We start from the raw sequence: 20,759 nt of genomic DNA, 5'->3' as shown, positions 1-20,759 counted from the left end.
TGGGGGAGGGATGGTGGGCTCAGTGGTAGAGCATCTGCTCGGTAAGCAGAAGGTCCCAGGTTCAATCCCCGGCAACTCCAACTCAAACGGGTCCAGGCAAGTAGGCGTGAAAAACCTCCGCTGGAGTCCCTGGAGAGCTGTTGCCAGTTTGAGTAGACAAGACTGACTTTGGCGGACCAAGGGGGGTCTGATTCAGTAGAAGGCAGCTTCATAGGTTCATATGATAGTAGCCATTGATAGACTTCTTCTCCCTGAATCTATCTAATCCCCCTTTGAACGCTGTTTCTTCCTGTTGCAATCACAACACCCTCTGGCTGCAAATTCCACATTTCATTCGCAATCTGTGTCAAGTAGTATTTCCTTTTGTCCTACTGCCCATCAGTTTCATTAGATGCCCTCCAGTTCCAGCCTTTTGGGAGAGGAAGAAAAGGTTCTCTTTGTCAACTCTCATCACCCTGTGCATAACTTTATAAACCTCTATCTTGTCCCAAAGAGATAGTTTTGCATAGCGGCTAACTGTGTGGACTCTTATCTGGGAGAACCGTGTTTGATTCCCCGCTCCTCCACATGCAGCTGCTGGAATGGCCTTGGGTCAGCCGTAGCTCTTGCAGAACTGTCCTTGAAAGGGCAGCTTCTGGGAGAGATTTCTCAGCCCCACCTACCTCACAGGGTGACTGTTGTGGGGAGGAAGGGAAAGGAGAATGTAAGCTGCTCTGAGATTCAGAGCGGAGGGCGGGGTATAAATCCAATATCTTCTTCTTCAAAATGTTCACACTGTGAAAGAACTCCAAAGGTTTGTGAGGCAGGACATCTGTTTGAAGAAGCCATGCTGGTTTTCCCTCAGCAGGCTTTGTCCCTCTAGGGGCCAAACAATTCTATCTTTGATTACAGTTTCTTGGCCAAGAGTAACTGTGTTTGCTTGGATACAAATACAAATAATACTACAAGCCAGTTGGGTCAAGTGTTACGAAGCTTTGTGAAGGCCGCTAAGTGCATACATGCGAGTAAGCAGATAATTTTCAGAACCGGTAGAAAACAAACAGCCCTTACTGTTATCTGAATGTGAGGTACAGTAAAACATTCCATCAGGAGAGGCAGAAATATTCTGGATTGTGGATCCCAAGCGCGGCAAGAACTCCTTCTTTGAGTCCGATCCGTTTCGCCACTGGACCAGCACCGATTCAACCCCGCCGCTCAGAAGGCTGGTTCCTGTCGGCAAAATATATGCGTTATTAAAACAACTCAATGCACAAAAAATGTGTTTTACGTGTTCCTCAACACACACACACACACACACAGTTCTACAAAGTTGCTCAAAAGAACGTAAAAGAAGTCATGTTGAATTAGGGCAATGTTTTTTACACGTATTTTATATCCAACCCAACATCCTGGGTCACACAGTGGCCAAAACTCAGGTGCCATCAGGAGGTCCACCAGCAGGGCCAGAACCCCACCCGCTGTTGCCCCCCAGGCACCAAGAATACTGAGCATTATCTATCTTTTCTTTTACTGTGCTAGCCGTAGTCCACACGTAATTACCTAATAGTAAATTTGGAATAATCTGTATAGCCTATAGTTAAATAAACATCCATAACAATACCTTATTAATACACACACACACACATATGTTTCTTTTATAGTAATGGATGTTTATCTTGATTGGCTGTATCTTGATACAAGAGTTATTGCTTTAATTTTAACTTCGCATAGCTCTTGACCTCTCTCCATGGAAAGATATATTATTTTAAATTAGTCAGCGTGTCTTGTTGCGTCTATATAACTTTTATGTTCTTCTGGGATATTTATTATATGTAAGTATTTGTGACTGTATTAACTTGTTTCCATAAGAAGAAGAAAAAGAAAAGAAGAAGAAATTGGATTTATATTCCGCCCTCCACTCAGAGCGGCTCACAATCTCCTTTCCCTTCCTCCCCCACAACAGACACCCTGTGAGGTGGGCGGGGCTGGAGAGGGCTCTCACAGCAGCTGCCCTTTCAAGGACAACCTCTGCCAGAGCTATGGCTGACCCAAGGCCATTCCAGCAGCTGCAAGTGGAGGAGTGGGGAATCAAACCCGGTTCTCCCAGATAAGAGTCCGCGCACTTCACCACTACACCAAACTGGCTCTCAAGATTTAGTAATTGTATGTTCATATTTATATTGATACTTAGTTGTTTACATCAAAACTAATAAAAATATTAAAGTAAAACTGTTCCTCAAATGTTTACTCAAAAGCAAATAAAAAAATCAAAATCAAAAATACAAAGCACCACTGCCCCATCTATAAGTTGTGGCTAAGAGCCACCAATAGACCTCTGCTCCATACGTTGATCCAATCCCCTTCTGAAGCTGTCTCTGCTTGTAGCAGGAGCCCCGTGGCGCAGAGTGGTAAAGCTGCAGTACTAAGCTCTGCTCATGACCAGAGTTTGATCCCAGCAGAAGCTGGGTTTTCAGGATGGATGACTCAGCCTTCCATCCTTCCGAGGTCAGTAAAATGAGTTCCCAGATTGCTGGGGAGGAAGTGCAGATGACTGGGGAAGGCAATGGCAAACCACCTCATAAAAAGTCTGCCGTGAAAACGTCGTGACGCGACGTCACCCCAGAGTTGGAAACGACTGGTGCTTGCACAGGGCACTACCTTTACCTTTTTTTTTTTTTACGCTTGTAGCTGCCACCGCTTCCTGCAGCAGTGAATTCCACCTGTGAATGACTCTTTGGGTGAAGAAGTACTTCCTTCGATCTGTTCTAAGCCTACTGCTCATGAATTTCATTGAGTACTCATGAGTTTTTGTGAGAAAGGGAGAAAAGTACTTCTTCCTCACGTGATATTGTTTTCTGCCTTACTAGGGCTGACACTTCTTAGCTTCTGAGATCTGATGGGCTAACCTGGGCTATCCAGGCCCGGGGTTACGAGATTCAACTGTGGTTTGATGGCAATTTACACACAGAAATAGCCCTCAGGAATCTAAGGGGCAGCGACTTGTCTAACGATGTCGGCTGAGGGCCGATTCGAATCTTACCTTCCACGGAGAAAGCGAGATCCATCACTTCGTCGTGATGCCAGTGCAGCGTGGTGAACGTGTACTCTCTCTTATGATGGAAGTTTCTCCTGTCGCGGCAAAAAAAAAGAAAAAGAAAAAAGAAGAAGAGTCGCTTAAGGACGAAGCTTTCTAAGATTCAGAGCCGAACCTTGCGCCTGACGAAGAGAGCTGTGCTTCTCAAAAGCTTACGCTACAATAAAATTTCCCTCAAAGGCGCTACTGGACTCTTTACTATTTTGCAGCAACAGATTTAACACGGCTGACTCCTCTGGATCTCGAACTCTGTACAGAAACGGTTACGGCAGCTCCGTCAGGAAACTCTAGCCGTAGCAGCGCTCAGGCGATGAGCCTCTTCTGTGCATTAAAGAGTAATGTTTGTTCTAAAAATCTAAGAGACGCAAGCACCCTGATCCAGCTAAGCAGAGTCAACTGACTCATGGCGACGGGGCTTTTCTTGTAGCTGGAGCTCCTTTGCCTTTTAGGCCACACCCCCTGATGTAGCCAATCCCCCAAGAGAGCCAGTTTGGTGTTGTGGTTAAGTGCGTGGACTCTTATCTGGGAGAACTGGGTTTGATTCCCCACTCCTCCGCTTGCAGCTGCTGGAATGGCCTTGGGTCAGCCAGAGCTCTCGCAGAGCTTTCCTTGAGAGAGAAGCTTCTGGGAGAGCTCTCTCAGCCCCACCTACCTCACAGAGAGGGCCTCACAGAGATAGCCAGTTTGGTTTAGTGGTGAAGTGCACAGACTCTTGTCTGGGAGAACCGGGTTTGATTCCCCACTCCTCCACTTGCACCTGCTGGAATGGTCTTGGGTCAGCCAGAGCTCTGGCAGAGCTGTCCTTGAGAGGGAAACTTCTGGGAGAGCTCTCTCAGCCCCACCTACCTCACAGAGAGAGCCTCACAGAGATAGCCAGTTTGGTGTAGTGCTTAAGTGCGCGGACTCTTGTCTGGGAGAACCGGCTTTGATTCCCCACTCCTTCACTTGCAGCTGCTGGAATGGCCTTGGGTCAGCCAGAGCTCTGGCAGGAGTCGTCCTTGAAAGGGCAGCTGCTGTGAGAGCTCTCTCAGCCCCACCCACCTCACAGGGTGTCTGTTGTGGGGGAGGAAGATAAAGGGGATTGTGAGCCGCTCTGAGACTCTGAGTATAGGGCAGGATATAAATCCAAAATCATCATCATCAAGGGCGTACAGGGCTCTTCGTACAGGGCCTACCGTAAGCTCCAGGATGACTGGCTACATCAGGGGTACGCGGTCTAATAGGTAAAGGCGCTCCTGCTACAAAACAAAAGCCCTGGGCAGTCACATCTGAAGAAGTGAGCAGTGACTCACAAAAGCTCCTCCCCTGCCACAAATCGTGGTTGTCTTTAAGTCGCTGCTGGGCTCCTGCTCTGCGTTTTTTAAAAATCATTTATTTGGTTCATTTATATCCCGCCCTCTCCCAAACGGGCTCAGGGCGGATCACATGCAGATAAACCAAGCAAATGCAATACAATAAAACCAATAAAATACAGTTAAAGCAGCAACATAACACAGTACGTCATGACGAAGGCGGATGGGCTCACGGTGCAGGTTGGAGTATACTCAGTGGCCCAGATACAATAGCTCAGAGCACTGTGGGGGAGGACAGCCGATGGTGTAGGCAACAGAGCAAAAGTTGTCCGCCTGCCTCAACCAAATGCCTGGTGAAACAGCTCCGTCTTACAGGCCCTACGGAAAGGTAACAAATCCGGCAGGGTCCATATCTCCGCAGGGAGCTGATTCCACCAGGATGGGGCCAGGGCTGAAAAGGCCCTGGCCTTGGTCGAGGCAAGACGGACGAAATAAACTATACACGTATTGAACCAGGGCTTTTTTTTGAGCAGGAACGCAGTTCTGGCTGGCGTCAGGGGGCGTGGCCTAATATGCAAAGGGGGCGTGGCCTAATATGCAAAGGAGTTCCCGCTGGGCTTTTCCCACAAAAAAAGCCCTGCATGAAACAATGGTAACATCAGGGGTGTGTGGCCTAACAGGCAAATGAGTTCCTGCTGGGCTTTTTCTACAAAAAAAAAGCCCTGTATTCAACTATATATGACATCGACTTAACCGCCTTGAACTGGATAGTCCGGGGTAGCCTAATCTCATCAGACCTCAGAAGCTAAGCAGGGTCAGCCCTGTATGCAGGGCTTTTTCTATAGCAGGAGCTCCTTTGCATATTAGGCCACACACCCCCTGAGGTAGCCAATCCTCCAGGAGCTTCCAGCAGGCCTTGTACGAAGAGCCCTCCCAGAACTGCTCTTGTACAAAACAGCCTCGAGAGAACTTGTGGCTGACCCAAGGTCACATCAGGAGGTGTACGTGGGGAAGTGGGGAGAGCCGATAGCAGCAGATGAGAGCATGCGTTGATCCATGATGTAAAAAATAGACCTGTGGCTCCGTGTAACATTGGGAGAAAAAGGCTGAAGAAGAACTCATAAGCGAAACCGTGAGGATTCCTTTCAAAAGCGGTTCCTTGTTCTCTCCATGACTTCCTGAGTGGAACATTGAGAGTCCTAAAGACTCCACCCACATCTACACTACGCTGACTTTGAAGAGGCAGTTGTCCTTAAAAAGCTGATGTAGAGATTTTGTGGGGGTTTTCAAGTATTAAATCGTTTTTTCTTAGTTTGTACTAAAAGAACGTGTTTATACACGACTGATGTGAAAGTTTCATTGCTTCCGGTGGTTGTTTATATAGTTTTCTATTTACACTGGTTCCAGTTGTCTTTATCGTTGAGAGAAATTGTGGCTGACCCAAGGCCATTCCAGCAGCTGCAAGTGGAGGAGTGGGGAATCAAACCCAGTTTTCCCAGATAAGAGTCCGCACATTTAACTACTACACCAAACTGGCTCTCAATATTTTGCGAGATGCTTCAGCAGCGCACGTGTCAACGGCGCACCCCTATACGACAGCATCTTTTGATTACAGCTGTGCAGATGCTGGGCGACAGACTTCAGCGCCCGTGCCATGCTGAAAGGGTTGCCTTACCACAAGCGAATCTTGCCGTCCTTGTGGCCGCTGGCGATGCAGTCTTCCTTCGGGTGGCAGGCCACGCAGGTGAAGAAGTTGTTGGCTCCTTTGGTGCATTTCGCACTCAGAGGAAAGCTGCAAGAAAAGAACGAAAGTGGATGAAAAAGAAAGCTTTTGCTCTCCGTCGGTGTCGAAAGCTAACCCACGCCTGAACCGTGGTGCCCGTTTCTAACGCCAGGAACTGCAGGCGACTAAAGCAAAAAGTGGTTGAAGACGCCCAACATGTACTTCAAACACATATTCCATAAGGCTGATGGAAGTTCATTCATCTCAGTTTGCATCACTCTTGAACTTTTGGGTTTCCTGTTTACATCTCTTTTGGTTTGGACAGTGCATAGGATCCTGGCCTAGATAATTCTGGCTCCCCCCCCTTCCTGTCACCTGATTGTGACAAGATCTGACTTCCTATCATGTGCTTGCAGTTTAGAAGGCCCAGGGTTCTTGAAATGCTATAGGACATCTTTTGCCCCTGAACTCTTCTCACTGATTTTGTATTTGAAAAACAATACATTAACATATCGTATGGCATTGCGTGTAATATAGCAAGGAGATTCTAAGTTTGTCAGGCAGTCTGGAGTTCTAACTCTTTTAGCTTTATGCACCACTAGGTGGCGAGCTAGACTCATCTTTTGAACAGAGGGCACTCTGAAAGATCTGTGACTGATCCAAGGTCATCCAGCTGGCTTCACGTGGAGGAGTGTGGAATCGTAGTGAAACCCAAGAATTAGTAGAGGCGGCTAATATTTCTGTAAAAACCAAACCTCCTGGCAATTGCCTAGGCAGGCAATGTAGCCTCACTCTGCAGAATGGAGCAGGTGCAGAGGAGAGCGACGAGGATGATCGGGGGCCTGGAGACCAAGCCCTAGGACAGGGGTGGCCAACGGTAGTTCTCCAGATGTTTTTTGCCTATAACTCCCATCAGCCCCAGCCACTGGCCATGCTGGCTGAGGCTGATGGGAGTTGTAGGCAAAAAAACATCTGGAGAGCTACTGTTGGCCACCCCTGCCCTAGGAGGAAAGGTTGAGGGTCTTGGGAATGTTCAGTCTGGAGAAGAGGACATTGAGGGAGGGGGACAGGATGGCTCTCTTGAAATATCTGAAGGGCTGTCACTTAAGAGGAGAAAGACAAAACAACCAGAAAACACCAGTTATCTCCCTTGTATAATAAAAACAATGTATTAATATCTCCAGCACATAAATAATACACAAAACACTAGTATTACTTATAATAAAAATCCAAAATGTTGTAACTCACACATGCTGTTGCCAATAAATACAATATCCAGAATGACATAAACCAAACCACCAAGTTCCATTACAGTCCCAGGCTTCCACGGAATATGTGAGAACTACTGGCCCGGCAGAAAGTATGTACCACTGAGTTGTGACTATAACAAAGGCCGTAAGGCTCCAGAGATAAGAACTATTAAAATAAATATTTTTGAAGCTGACATAAGATTTAGAGAGCCTCAGAGTAAAGACTTAAGTTATCCTTACATGCATCTCTTGACAAAGATGCTAATTGAATCGGGAAATATAACAATCGAAATTCCGTCGGGAACGTATTTTACGCAGTTGGAGAATGCATTTATATCACCTTTGAGTGTTGTACAAGTCTTTACGTATTACGTTGGAAGCCTGGGACTGTAATGGGACTTGGTGGTTTGGTTTATGTGATTATTGGCAACAGTGTGTGTGTGTGTGACAACATTTTGAATTTTTCTCATAAGTAATACTAGTGTTTTGTGTATTATTTATGTGCTGGAGATATTTAAAAAGGTAAAGGAAAGGTCTCCTGTGCAAGCACTAGTCGTTTACGACTCTGGGGTGATGTTGCTTTTCACGTTTTCATGGCAGACTTTTTACAGGGCGGTTTGCCATTGCCTTCCCCAGTCATCTACACTTTCTCATTTTACCGACCTCAGAAGGATGGAAGGCTGAGTCAACCTGGAGCCAGCTACCTGAACCCAGCTTCCACCAGGGATCGAACTCAGATCATGAGCAGAGCTTAGGACTGCAGCACTGCAGCTTTACCACTCTGTGCCACGGGCCTCTTAAAGGTAAAGGTAGTCCCCTGTGCAAGCACCAGCCGTTTCTGACTCTGGGGTGACGTTGCTTTCACAACGTTTTCAGGGCAGACTTTTTACGGGGTGGTTTGCCATTGCCTTCCCCAGTCATCTACACTTTCCCCCCAGCAAGCTGGGTCCTCATTTTACCAATCTCGGAAGGATGGAAGGCTGAGTCAACCTTGAGCCAGCTACCTGAACCAGCTGCCACCGGGGATCGAACTCAGGTCGTGAGCAGAGCTTAGGACTGCAGTATTGCAGCTTTACCACTCTGCGCCACAGGGCTCTTCTGGAGATATTAGTAGATTGCTTTTATTATACAAAGGAGATAGCTGGTGTTTTCTGGTCACTTAGAGGAGGGCAGGGAGCTCTTGCTGTTGGCAGCAGAGGAGAGGACTCACAATAAAGGGTCTCAGTTAAGGGCAGCAAAGTACCAGCTGGCTACTGGGGAAAACTTTGACAGTGAGAGCTGTTCAACAGAGAAATCAGCTACCGAGGGCAGTGGGGAGCTCTCCCTTACTGGCTGTCTTTAAGCAGCAGCTGGACACACCCTTGTCAGTAGGGTTGCCAAGTCCCCAGTGTTCTCTGGCAGGGGACTTTCCAATGGTACCTATTGTACCATAGAGTTTCCCTCCCAAATTGCTAGAGTGTCCGGGGAAACCATAGTTTTCCAGAAATGCCTAGAGTGGCTGCCGAGCGATGTCGCCGGTGCACTGACCGTCACTTCTCGGTGACATCATCGTGCCAATATCGGGGGAGGCTCCCCCCCGCCGGCCCAATGTGGGCTGGTGGGTTGGGAACCTCCCGGATGGGGGAATCCCTGTCCGGAACGGGGGCTTGGCAGCCTTACATGTCAGAGTTGCTCTAGGCTGATCCTGCATTGAACAGGGGGTTGGACTAGATAGCCTCTAGGGGACCCTTCCAACTCTGTGATTTCATGAGCGCAGCTTTCCTTACCTGTGGACCCTGTTCTTCTTGAAAAAATAAACGAAGAGGTGGAGTCCCCAGACGCACGCCACGTATTCACCCTGTGAGAACCAAGGCAGGGCTTAATGTCTAGCGCATGGTCTGTTTGACCGAACCCGTCTCAAAAGGTGTCGGGATAATGAAGACGGAGAGAGGACTGCCTTGCAGATCAGAGAACAGCGTGTTTTACGTCATACAGGGGTGTGAAACGTGTCCCGGAGGCCAAATCAAGCCCCTGAACGACTGGCTCTTCCCTGCTTCCTTCTTCCTCTCTCTTGCTTCCTTCTGCCTCACAGCTTGCTTTACAAGGCTTGCTCAATCGCACAGGAACTACAGAGCAAAACCTCTATTTTCTCCATTGGCTGAGGCTCCTCCCTTGGGGAGGAAGAGAAGAATAGCTCACTTTGCCAGGATCTTTCAATTGCACAGCAGAGCCACTGAGCCAAGCCTCTCTTCCTTCTATTGGCTGAGGCTCCTCCTCCTCCTGGTCCCCTGGGGAAGGAAGAAAAGAGCCAGAGCTTCCTTGGCCCAGTTCCCAGGATTGCATGGGAGATACAAAGAAAGCACCTGTAAGACCAACAAGGGCTCATGTTTTAAGCATGTTTTAAGTTTTTAAATCTTTAATTGTGTTTGTCTGTGTCCTTTATAAAGTTTGTATCTCTGCTACCTGGCATTATATTTTATGACCCACATGGCCCGGCCTGACAAGGTCTCATTCAAGTAAGATCCGGCCCTCCTAACAAAAGAGTTCGACACCCCTAGTCTATGTAATATTAGTATTATAGTGTGTTGAAATGCAGAAGAAAAGCATACTTCTCTTCCAAACGCAGTGCACTTGGGAGACTGGCTGACGCCCTCCAAAACCAATTCCCACTTGTCAGCGCTTATTTCCTGGCCGGGTGTCTTCGGCAGTTTCACTGAAACTAGCTGAAATGATGCTGATGAAAGAAGGATGCCTTGTTAATTTAAAAAAAAATGCTGATGTGCATTTTATCCACATAAACATGATACAAACAGAGACAAGCAGCAATTGGTTGTATCCTAAGAACACGATGTCAAGAGAAAAGTCATCTAAGCAGAAAATTCCGGGTAAAACTCTCATCGCCCGCGCTCTGATTGCTTACCCCCTCTCCTCCACCCACTGCCTTTGTCGCTTGAAGATATTCTGTGTAAGCTCTGGAACACTGTGCTTCAGTTGTAACAACCATCAGGGCTAGAACTCAAGGGCATCCAATGAAGAAGACTGTAGATTTATACCCCACCCATCTCTATATCTTCTACCCCTACAACAAACACCTGAGGCGGGTGGAGCTGAGAAAGCTCTCCCAGAACTTGCCCTTTCAAGGACAGAGTCTCAGAGCGGCCTACAATCTCCTTTCACTTCCTCCCCCACAACAGATATCCTGTGAGGTGGGTGGGGCTGAGAGGGTTCTCACAGCAGCTGCCCTTTCAAGGATGACTCTGTGAGAGCTACGGCTGACCCAAGGCCATTGTAGCAGGTGCAAGTGGAGGAGTGGGGAATCAAAGCCGATGGGCAGCATGAGAAAAGAAAAACAAAGAGGAGGGGGGGAAAAAAGCTTAACCCAAAACCTGGAATTAAGAGCCTGAAAAGTTACTATACAGTAATATACAATATACAGTAAAGGCCAAAAATTAAATGCAGTATCTAAAGTAAAGTCATAACCAAAAATACATGTATTTGTTACACAATGTTAAAAGCATTTAGGTCTCTCTTAGATATTATTTCTACTCTTAGATATTATCTCTCTTATTCACGAAACTTCAGGCACGTATGTTTTCAACAATGATTTCTCAGCATTTTACAGTATTTTCCAGGTTCTAATTTAAAATTTGAAAATAGGACTTAACAGTCTCCAAAAATCTTTAAAGAATTTTAAATGTTCAAAGTAGATTAAAAGTTAATTTGGGTAAATTTGTAATAAGACAGGCAACACAAATATTTTGCAATCTTACGGATCTGCTCCCAATATTTCAGACAAGAGAAACTGTTTATAATGAAATAGAATATTGTGTTTTTTTGCTTTTCTTTTTCTCTCTCTGCTAAAAACAAATAAATTAGTATTAAGCATAAAGGAACCTATAATTTATCTTTTATGCTTATGTAAACTGTTAACACTGTTAAACCAATTTCCCCCCCTAATATTCCCCCTAATATTGCTAAATTTTACCAGTTAGTTCTGTTTCATGATTGTTCTACTTTTCTCACTTGTATGTATTGAAGATGAATAGTTTAGACCAGGGGTGGCCAACGGTAGCTCTCCATATGTTTTTTTTTTGCCTACAACTCCCATCAGCCCCAGCCAGCATAGCCAATGGCTGGTGCTGATGGGAGTTGTAGGCAAAAAAAAAAAAACATATGGAGAGCTACCGTTGGCCACCCCTGGTTTAGACTCATATTTTAAACTACAGAATAATAAAAAAGTATATAATAAAATAAGACTGTAGAATTTAATGGTTATAATGGGTAAAATTTTAAGGCTTGCCGGTAGAAAGTATTTGGTATTATGCCTTGAGGTAAAATTTAACAGGTATATATACGGCTTCTCTTTGTTTTTCTTTGTTTTCTTTCTATGTTTTTCTATCTTGTACCCCCCCCCCTCATTTTTGCTCCTGTAACCCCACATTTCTTATCCTTTTTATACTTAAACTTAATAAAAAATTAAACTCTAAAATTTTGACAGGGGTTATAGAAGGTTTTTTGAATTGCTGGCGGAGGACTGTGAAGTTGTTCGTGCTATCATTTTGCTGTGTGGACACACTTTGTGTGTGAGAGTGATAATTCAACCGGTGAGGTTTTGAATGACATACTGTCCTTAATACACCGGTACCTGTGCTACTGGATTACTTCTGCGAGAACTTGTGGCTGATCCAAGGTCACATAAGCGGGTGCAAGCGGAGGAGTGGGGGAATCAAACCTGATTCTCCCAGATAAGGGTCTGCGCACTTCACCACTACACCAAACTGGGCCTCAAGCACTACACAACACGGGCTTTCAACTTCCCACCAGCAGCAGACTGTCTTGTGTTAAAATAGGTTACGCAAACTACGCTAACCGTTTCCGCTATTGCGTGATCCCCTTCATCTCCTTCTTCTAAGCATCCCCAGATAACTTTTTGAAAAAGTGTAAGACACACAAAAAAGAATTATGCCATACCAAGTCTTTCATCGTTGTCCTTTGGAATAATAACGAACGCTGAGCCCTCAAAACGCGGAACTGCGTAGAACGCAAAGAGTTTTTGCCCAACCACAAATGTCTGAAAGAGAACACGCACGTGTAATGCTGGTTAAGAATCAACTCAAAATCAAGCTCTAGGCCAACGTGGCTAGCAATAGAAACAATCCGGTGGGGATAAAATAAAAATCTAACAGAGAATCAGCACCTGAGGAATTAGGGTTTTATCGAGCACTATTACTGATGACATAATAACGGGCAGGTAACCTCAAGGATCCTAACTTGGATAGTTTCGTCTAGCCCATTCTGGTGAGATCTCAGGAGCTAAGAAGGGTCAGTCTTGGCTAGTATTTGGCTACAATCTTAAAGTTTATACCCCTTCTTTCCATGGATCTTGTGACTTATTCCGCAAAAGATTGTCTAGAAATATACTGGATGCCATAGCGACTCTTTAGTGAACGATTTAAGTAAAGTGTCTAATTGCTGGCACTGTAACTTACATCCCTTAAACATATGCTTTGGGTGCGTCTAACCCAGGGGTGGGGAACAGTGACGCTCCAGACGTTTTTTTGCCTACAACTCCCATCAGCCCCAGCCAGCATGGCCAATGGCTGGGGCTGATGGGAGTTGCAGGCAAAAACATCTGGAGAGCTACCGCTGGCTTCCCCTGGTCTAACCATTCGGCTTTTCTGGGAGGCCGTTATTACTCATGTGTCGTTCACTGATTTTTGAGAATGCTGATGTACTTTTAACCATTTTCCTGTCCCTCGGAGGCTAACCAATAGGTCAATGAAAATGGACTCTTATTACAGCTAAAAGCCTTGTTATTACAGTACCAGAGAGATAAATACCCACCTCCTGTAAATCTACAGATCGAAGGCCTAACGACTTGGATCAACGGTTTGAACGCATGGCATAAAGATGACATCTGCGTATGGCCTAAGTTATAGATACTTGCAAATCTTTTGCGGAAACTTACGTGCAGATTTGCTGTCATTGTTGTTTTATTTTTGTTTCTACTTCATGTGTATTTTTTCCCCTTTAAAAAATAGTGTCTGGATTTTGGGTTTTCTTCCTTCCCTGTTATTCTTTTTTTTTTTGAAAAAAAAACAAATAAAAAGATATTTTAAAATGTGCAGATCCAAGTGCAATGGAAGGACGGCACGTGCCAGCTGTACCAGGCAACGTGTCAGCTGTACCAGGCAACGTGTCATACCAGGCAACGTGTCAGCTGTACCTTCTGGGCCCATGCTGCATGCACTCAACGATATCTCTGCAGCTTGCTCAGGCAACAGCAAAAGCAGAAGATTTACCTGCAGAACATGGGCATTTTATACCGGGGGTGGCCAAACTTGCTTAGTGTAAGAGCCACACAGAATAAACATCAGATGTTTGAGAGCTGCAAGACGAGGAAGCAAGGAAGGGAGGGAGGAAGGCAAATAGGTGGGGGAGGGAGGAGGGAAGGAGAGGTGGAAAGAAAGCAACTTTAACTTTAAACGCATTCTCCAAGATGCCGTCTGGCTCGGCTTGGAGAAGTGATTTAAAAAGACAAAATGCTTTCTCCAAGTTGGCCAATGGGGCGGGAGGGCAGATCTTTGAGAGCCAGACAATATTTGTGAAAGAGCGACACTTCGGCCACCCTTTCCACATCTTGCATCAGAGCTCCCCCCCACACCCCCAAAGTGGAAGATCTGAATTGTGACGAGTGCCTTCACTAACCTTAATGAGAATTCCGTCCAGGAAATCCCACAGCTTAATGGTGCCATCTAAAGACCAAGAGTAGAGCTGTGGAGGGGGGGAAAAAATTTAAGTGATGCATAACATCATACTTCGTGTTGCAGAAAGCATACTGACTCTCAATACTGATGACTGCAATTGTACCCTGACAAAACTATAGTAAGCAGGGGTGGAATTCTAGCCGGAGCTCCTTTGCATATTAGGCCACACCCTCCTGATGTAGCCAGTCCTCTAAGAGCTTACGAGGCTCTTTTTTTGTAAGCTCCAGGAGGACTGGCTACATCAGGGGTGTGTGGCCTAATATGCAAAGGAGCTCCGGCTAGAATTCCACCCCTGATAGTAAGAAATACACATTCTACACCTCCGATAACATAGGTGTCTCTTTCTTACAATACTATAAACTGACTGTACCATCTGCCAACGATAAGATGCTACAGAGGTGTTTAACTGTTTGAAAGTCTATTACAATTAAGATCAGCAAAACAAAATTCAAGAAGTGTAAAATAAATCCCCAAATATTTCACCATCACAGTGACACCACCTGATCTGATAAGCATAGAAAGCTTCGAGAGGGGACTGGATAAACATAAGGAGCAGAGGTCCCATCAGTGGCTACTAGCCACAAAGTATAGATGGAGCTCCTGCTAGAATTCCACCCCGACAGTGCAGAAGAGATGCTTTTGAGCTGTGGTGCTGGAGAAGATTCTTGAGAGTCCCTTGGACTGCAAGAAGATCAAATCAGTCCTAAGGGAAATCAACCCAGACTGTTCCCTGGAAGGTCAGATGCTGACGCTGAAGCTCAAATACTTTGGCCACCAAATGAGAAGGGAGCACTCCCTGGAGAAGACCCTGATGCTGGGAAAGACAGAAGGCAAAAGAAGAAGGGGACGGCAAAAGAGGAGATGGCTGGACAGTGTTACTGATGTAACAAACACGAATTTGATCAGACTTCGGAAGATGGTGGAAGGCAGGAGGGCCTGGCGTGACTCGGTCCAGGGGGTTGCAAACAGTCGAACTCGACTGTGCGACTGAACAACAACAAATAGATGGAACACTCTGTCTGGGGCAGGGATGCTCTGCATTCTTTGGTGCTGCGGGGGGGGCAAAAATGGGAGGGCTTCTGGAGTTCTGGCTACCCCATCGATCGGAGTAGCTCATTTACTGGGTACGTGAGAGAGGGCCTTTTCAGTGGCAGCCCCACGATTACCGAATAACCTCCCCAGGTTGGGGTGCCCAGCCTCGTCATTTTGGCCTTCGGCAGGCATCTGAAAACTGTTTTATCGAAGACTGCGTCTATCATCAAACCAGTCCTAAACGGCCATTTTAAATTTTGGTTTTACGGTTTTTAATACGATTGATGTATCTGATTAATACTGTAAGCGGCCTTGTGCGCTATATGGAAGAAAGGCGGCCAACACATTATTTTGAATAAATAATAAAACACTTCATAGCTCCTGAAACGGATAATAATTACTCCCATTACCAGCTCACTTTGAAACAAAAATTAGTCCTTAACAGTATTCTGGGCACTGCGCTGCCATGTTACAGTCAAGATTTTTTTTTTAAAAAAACCAGAGTAAAGGATCAGGTGGACAGTAGCAGAAAACAACCCTTATAAAAACTATAATTAACCTGGAGATGATTTTGAGGATTCAGCTGGACTCCCGTCACGAGGTTGCTGTGACCCTGTAGGACATGCAGGCACTCTTCTGTAGCAGTGCTGTAGACTTTTACGTAGTCCCCGGAAGCACACAAAAGGTATCTGTGCAACAATTTTAAAAAGGCATTAATTGCAATTAATTAAAAACACACACACACTTTTAGTAGTACTCTACGCTGAACAAAGTTTGAGTCCAGTGGCATCTTTAAGACCGACAATATTTCATTTTGGGTTTAAGATTTCATGTGCGTGCACACTTCTTTAGACACTTGTGCGTTATCTGGTCTGAAGAAACGGGCAGGCACACGAAAGCTGCAACCTTGAATAAAACGTTAAGAACATAAGAGAAGCCATGTTGCATCAGGCCAATGGCCCTTCCAGTCCAACACTCTGTGTCACACAGTGGCCAAAAGACCCAGGTGCCATCAGGAGGTCCATCAGTGGGGCCAGGACACTAGGAGCCCTCCCAAGCTCCAAGAATACAGAACATCACTGCCCCAGACAGAAGAACATAAGAGAAGCCATGTTGGATCAGGCCAATGGCCCTTCCAGTCCAACACTCTGTGTCACACAGTGGCCAAAAAACCCAGGTGCCATCAGGAGGTCCATCAGTGGAGCTAGGACACTAGAAGCCCTCCCAAGCTCCAAGAATACAGAACATCACTGCCCCAGACAGAAGAACATAAGAGAAGCCATGTTGGATCAGGCCAATGGCCCCTCCAGTCCAACACTCTGTGTCACACAGCAGCCAAAAAAACCAGGTGCCATCAGGAGGTCCATCAGTGGGGCCAGGACACTAGAAGTCCTCCCATTGTTCCCCCCCAGCACAAAACATACAGAGCATCACTTGCTCCAGACAGAAAGTTCCAACAATACACTGTGGCTAATAGATCCAAGTGGGCAGCCATGTTGGTCTGAAGCAGTTGAACAAAGCAGGAGTCAAGTCGCACCTTTGAGACCAACCAAGTTTTATTCAGAACGTAAGCTTTCATATGCTCTCTAAGCACGCTTCATCAGACGAGGGGATCAGGTATTGTGGGCTGAAATACATGCAGTTTGTTGTTTTAAGAGCGCAAAATGACTGTGATCACATGGTAAAACTGTGTGGCTTGGCCATTGGTCTGGATAGCCATAAAAGGTAATAAAGTTTCCTCCCAGTTGGTGTTTCTGCAAATCTAGGTAAATGGCCCATCCAGTCCAACACTCTGTGTCCCACAGTGGCCAATAAAACCCAGGAGCCATCAGGAGGTCCATCAGTAGGGCCAGGACACTAGAAGCCCTCCCACTGTGCCCCCCCAAGCACCAAGAATACAGAGCATCACTGCCCCAGACAGAGAGTTCCTTCCAACAATACCCTGTGACTAACAGCCACTGATGGACCTCTACTCCAGATGTTTATCCATATGTCTGATGGTCTCAAAGGTGCCACCGGACTCAAGCCTCGTTCTGCTACCCCATTGAATCTGTACTCAAGGCTGATATGTTAACGCGCCTAACCCCACTCTATGCTGATATGTGATGTGGCTAATCCCAAAAGTTAATCTGGCACCCTTTTGCCAGTCCTCACACACTGAAAGCAAAGACAGGTCCTTTCCCAATGGGTTTATTTTTTCCTCCAAAAGCAGTCATCCTGCAGAAAAAGTGCTTATCCTTACTGCACCTTAGAGCAGTGGTTTTTCCATCTTTTCAGAACCACATTTAAACTCAGGTGGCAGTGTGTGAGGTCGTGCATGTCACTCCAGGCAGGGTTGGCCCAATAGTTATTTGTACTTCTGTTTCTGCTAATTATGTGCCTTCCTGATCTAGATGGCCTACGTTAGCTTGATCTTCTCAAATCTCAGAAGCTGGTTAGTATTTGGATGGGTGACCACCTAGAGAGGCCAGTGTTGTTACATAGAGGCCGGTAATGGCAAACCACCTCCATTTGCCTCTTGCCTTGAAAACTCCATGGGGTACCATAAATCACCTGTTACTTGAAGGCACTTCCCACCACCCCCAATGTACACGCATGGAAATCAAAACCCACAAATGCCTTCTTTTGTTTTCATTTTCTGCAAATAACCACACTAGTCCCTATCCGGGGGCTGAGATCATTACTTTACAGTAAAGCCCAATTTCACCGATGTATAACCTGAAGGATGGGATGCATCTTCTAACCAGAGGATCACAAACCCTGCTCCACCTCCAAATCTCCAGGAATTTCCCTTCCTGGAGTTGGCAACCTTTGGAGTGATACTGGTTATATTGAGCCAGGATTGGGGGCGGGGAGGAAGTCCAGACACGTGTACCCAAACCGGAGCTTGGCTAAGATAAGCAAATCCAAACACGTGTCCAAGAGCCTGGGGTAAAATAGCAAACCTTGACACATGCCCAGAGCCTGGCTCAGAAAAGCAAACCCAGACAGGCGTCCAGAGCCTGGTCCAAAAGATGTAAATCCTGACACGTGTCCAGAGTGTGGGTTAAAAAAGCAAAATCAGACATGTGTTCAGAAATGCAAATGACAACCCAAACACGTGTCCTGGTCCAGAGGCTGAACTGCGGACACGTGTCTCGTCCTTCTCTCCCCCTCCCCCCCCCCCGGCTCTTCCCGCCACTCACTTCCCGTCGGCGGAGAAGACGGCGCGGCTCAGGGCGAGGGCGCTGCCCCCCCAGCGGACCACCCGCAGCTGCTCCTCCGCCACCATCTTCCCTCGCCGCCCCGGCTTCCCGCAGCCGCTCTAGCCACCCACTTCCGCCCACTCCAAGGGCCCCTTCCGGTCTCCCGCCTCAAACCGCCCCCCTCGACCCCCTAGAGGTCAGGGAGAAAAGAGCTCGGAGTTCTGAACACTTCCGGTTTAACACCGAACGGCTTTCCCAAGGCAAAACGAAGTTGTGAGTCCCGGGTACCTTTAAGAACAAAGTAGGGGTACCGTGGGCACATTTAAGGCCAACGAAATTTTATCCAGAATGCAAGCTTCCGTGTGCACGCGCGCTTCTTCAGACGAGGGGCGAGAGTCAAGTTGTACCTTTAAGACCAACAGAGTTTAATTCTAGGTATAAGCTTTTGTGTGCATGGGCACTTCTTCAGACACAGTCTCGTGCACGCAAATAAAATCTTGAATAAAACGTTGCTGGTCTTAAAAGTGCAACTGGACTCTGACTTTGTTCTCCATATAAGCATGTTAATATCCACTGTCCCCTCGTCTGATGAAGTGTGCTTAGAGCACACACGCGAAAGCTGACATTCTGATTAAAACTTGGTTGGTCTTAAAGGTGCTACTGGACTCCTACTTTGTTCTTCTGCTTCAGACCAACACGGCTGCCCACTTGGATCTATCTACATGGGGTACCTTTAAGAAAAAGTTCTATACAAGCTATCAGTTTTCCTGTGCACAGAACTGCCTTTCCAATGCAAAACGTCGTTGGAGTCCAGGGGTACCTTTAAATCTAACAAAGTTTTATTCACGTTATAAGGTTTCCTGGGCCTGCACAGCTCCTCAGATACCTGTAGGGTTGCCAAGCCCAATCCAAGAAATATCTGGGGACTTTGGGGGTGGAGCCAGGAGACTTTGGGGGTGGAGCCAAGAGCAAGGTTGCGACAAGCATAATTGAACTCCAAAGGGAGTTCTGGCCATCACATTTAAAGGGACCGCACACCTTTTAAAATGCCTTTCCCCCCATTGGAAATAATGAAGGACAGGGGCATCTTCTTTTGAGGCTCACAGAACTGGACGCCCTGGTCCCATCGTTTTGAAACTTGGAAGGTATTTAGGGAAGAGGCACTGGATGCTATGCTGAAGATTTGGTTCTTCTACTTCAAAAAACAGCTCCCCCAGAGCCCCAGATGCCCCTGGATCAATTCCCCATTATACTTTATGGGAATCGGTCTCTATAGGGTACAATGGAGTGCCCAGAAGACATGTCCCCCCCCCCTTTTCTGATGACCCTGAGGCAGAGGGAGGGCCTCCAAACCAGGGGATCCCCTGCCCTCACCTGGGGATTGGCAACCGTAGATGCCTGTTTTGGAAGAAGCGTGCATGCACATGGAGCTTATATCCAGAATGAAACGTCCTTGCTCTTAAAACGGGCCACTATATTCAGATTTTATCCTGCTGCTTCAGAGCCACCTGCCTGGATTTAATCCCAATGCAAAGTTATAGCAGGCAATGGTTTGCTATAAAAGTGAGGGTTCTGAGTCCATCAACAACTTTGTCGTTGTTCAGTCGCACAGCTGAGTCCGATTCTTTGCGATCCCATGGCAAAGCCACGCCAGGCCCTCCTGTCTTCCACCATCCTCCGAAGTCTGCTCAAATTCGTGTTAGTTACATCAGTAACGCTGTCCAGCCATCTCCTCTTTTGCCGTCCCCTTCTTCTTTTGCCTTCTGTCTTTCCCAGCAACAGGGTCTTCTCCAGGGAGTGCTCCCTTCTCATTTGGGGCCAGAATATTTGAGCTTCAGCTTCAGCCTCTGACCTTCCAGGGAACAGTCTGGGTCGATTTCCCTTAGGACTGACTGATTGGATATTCTTGCAGTCCAAGGGACTCTCAAGATTCTTCTCCAGCACCACCTCAAAAGCATCTATTCTTCTGCGCTCAGCCTTCCTTATGGTCCAGCTCTCACAGCCATACATTACTACTGGGAATACCATTGCCTTAACTATATGGACTTTTGTTGGCGGGGTGATGTCTCTACTTTTTATTATACTGCCCAGGTTCACCATAGCTGTCCTCCCAAGGAGCAAACGTCTTTTAATTTCAGGGCTACAGTCACCATCTGCAGTGATCTTGGATCCCAGAAATGTGAAGTCTGTCACTACTTCCATGTCTTCCTCTTCTATTTGCCAAGGTGTGATGGGGCCGGATGCCATGATGTTTTTTTGATGTTGAGTTTCAAGCCTACTTTTGTGCTCTCCTCTTTTACCCTCAACAAGAGGTTCTTTGGGTCCTCCTCACTTTCTGCCATTAGAGATGTATCATCTGCATATCTGAGGTTGATGTTTTTCCGGCAATCTTAATTCCGGTTTGTGCTTCATCCAGGCCAGCATTCCGCTTGATGTACTTGCATATAAATTAAATAAG

At 46.5% G+C, this 20,759-nt stretch overlaps 1 protein-coding gene across 1 annotated transcript in view; it reads right to left on the bottom strand.

Moving 5' to 3' along the window:
* The window catches only part of WDR75 (WD repeat domain 75), a 43,544-nt gene extending 25,104 nt beyond the window's left edge, over positions 1-18,440 (bottom strand). The window contains exons 1-9 of the mRNA XM_060257244.1: positions 18,302-18,440; positions 15,676-15,805; positions 14,026-14,091; positions 12,289-12,388; positions 9,927-10,051; positions 9,105-9,175; positions 6,041-6,157; positions 3,020-3,108; positions 1,051-1,209 (exon numbers count right to left, since the gene is read on the bottom strand). Of these exons, the coding sequence (XP_060113227.1) occupies positions 1,051-1,209; positions 3,020-3,108; positions 6,041-6,157; positions 9,105-9,175; positions 9,927-10,051; positions 12,289-12,388; positions 14,026-14,091; positions 15,676-15,805; positions 18,302-18,387 (943 nt within the window). The 5' untranslated portion in view covers positions 18,388-18,440. The remainder of the gene's footprint in view (positions 1-1,050; positions 1,210-3,019; positions 3,109-6,040; positions 6,158-9,104; positions 9,176-9,926; positions 10,052-12,288; positions 12,389-14,025; positions 14,092-15,675; positions 15,806-18,301) is intronic.
* Between the last annotated feature and the right edge of the window lie 2,319 nt (positions 18,441-20,759).

This window comes from Heteronotia binoei, chromosome 16 (genome assembly GCF_032191835.1).
Source record: "Heteronotia binoei isolate CCM8104 ecotype False Entrance Well chromosome 16, APGP_CSIRO_Hbin_v1, whole genome shotgun sequence".
Lineage (NCBI taxonomy): Eukaryota > Metazoa > Chordata > Lepidosauria > Squamata > Gekkonidae > Heteronotia > Heteronotia binoei.
This window is presented reverse-complemented; position numbering and strand designations above follow the sequence as displayed.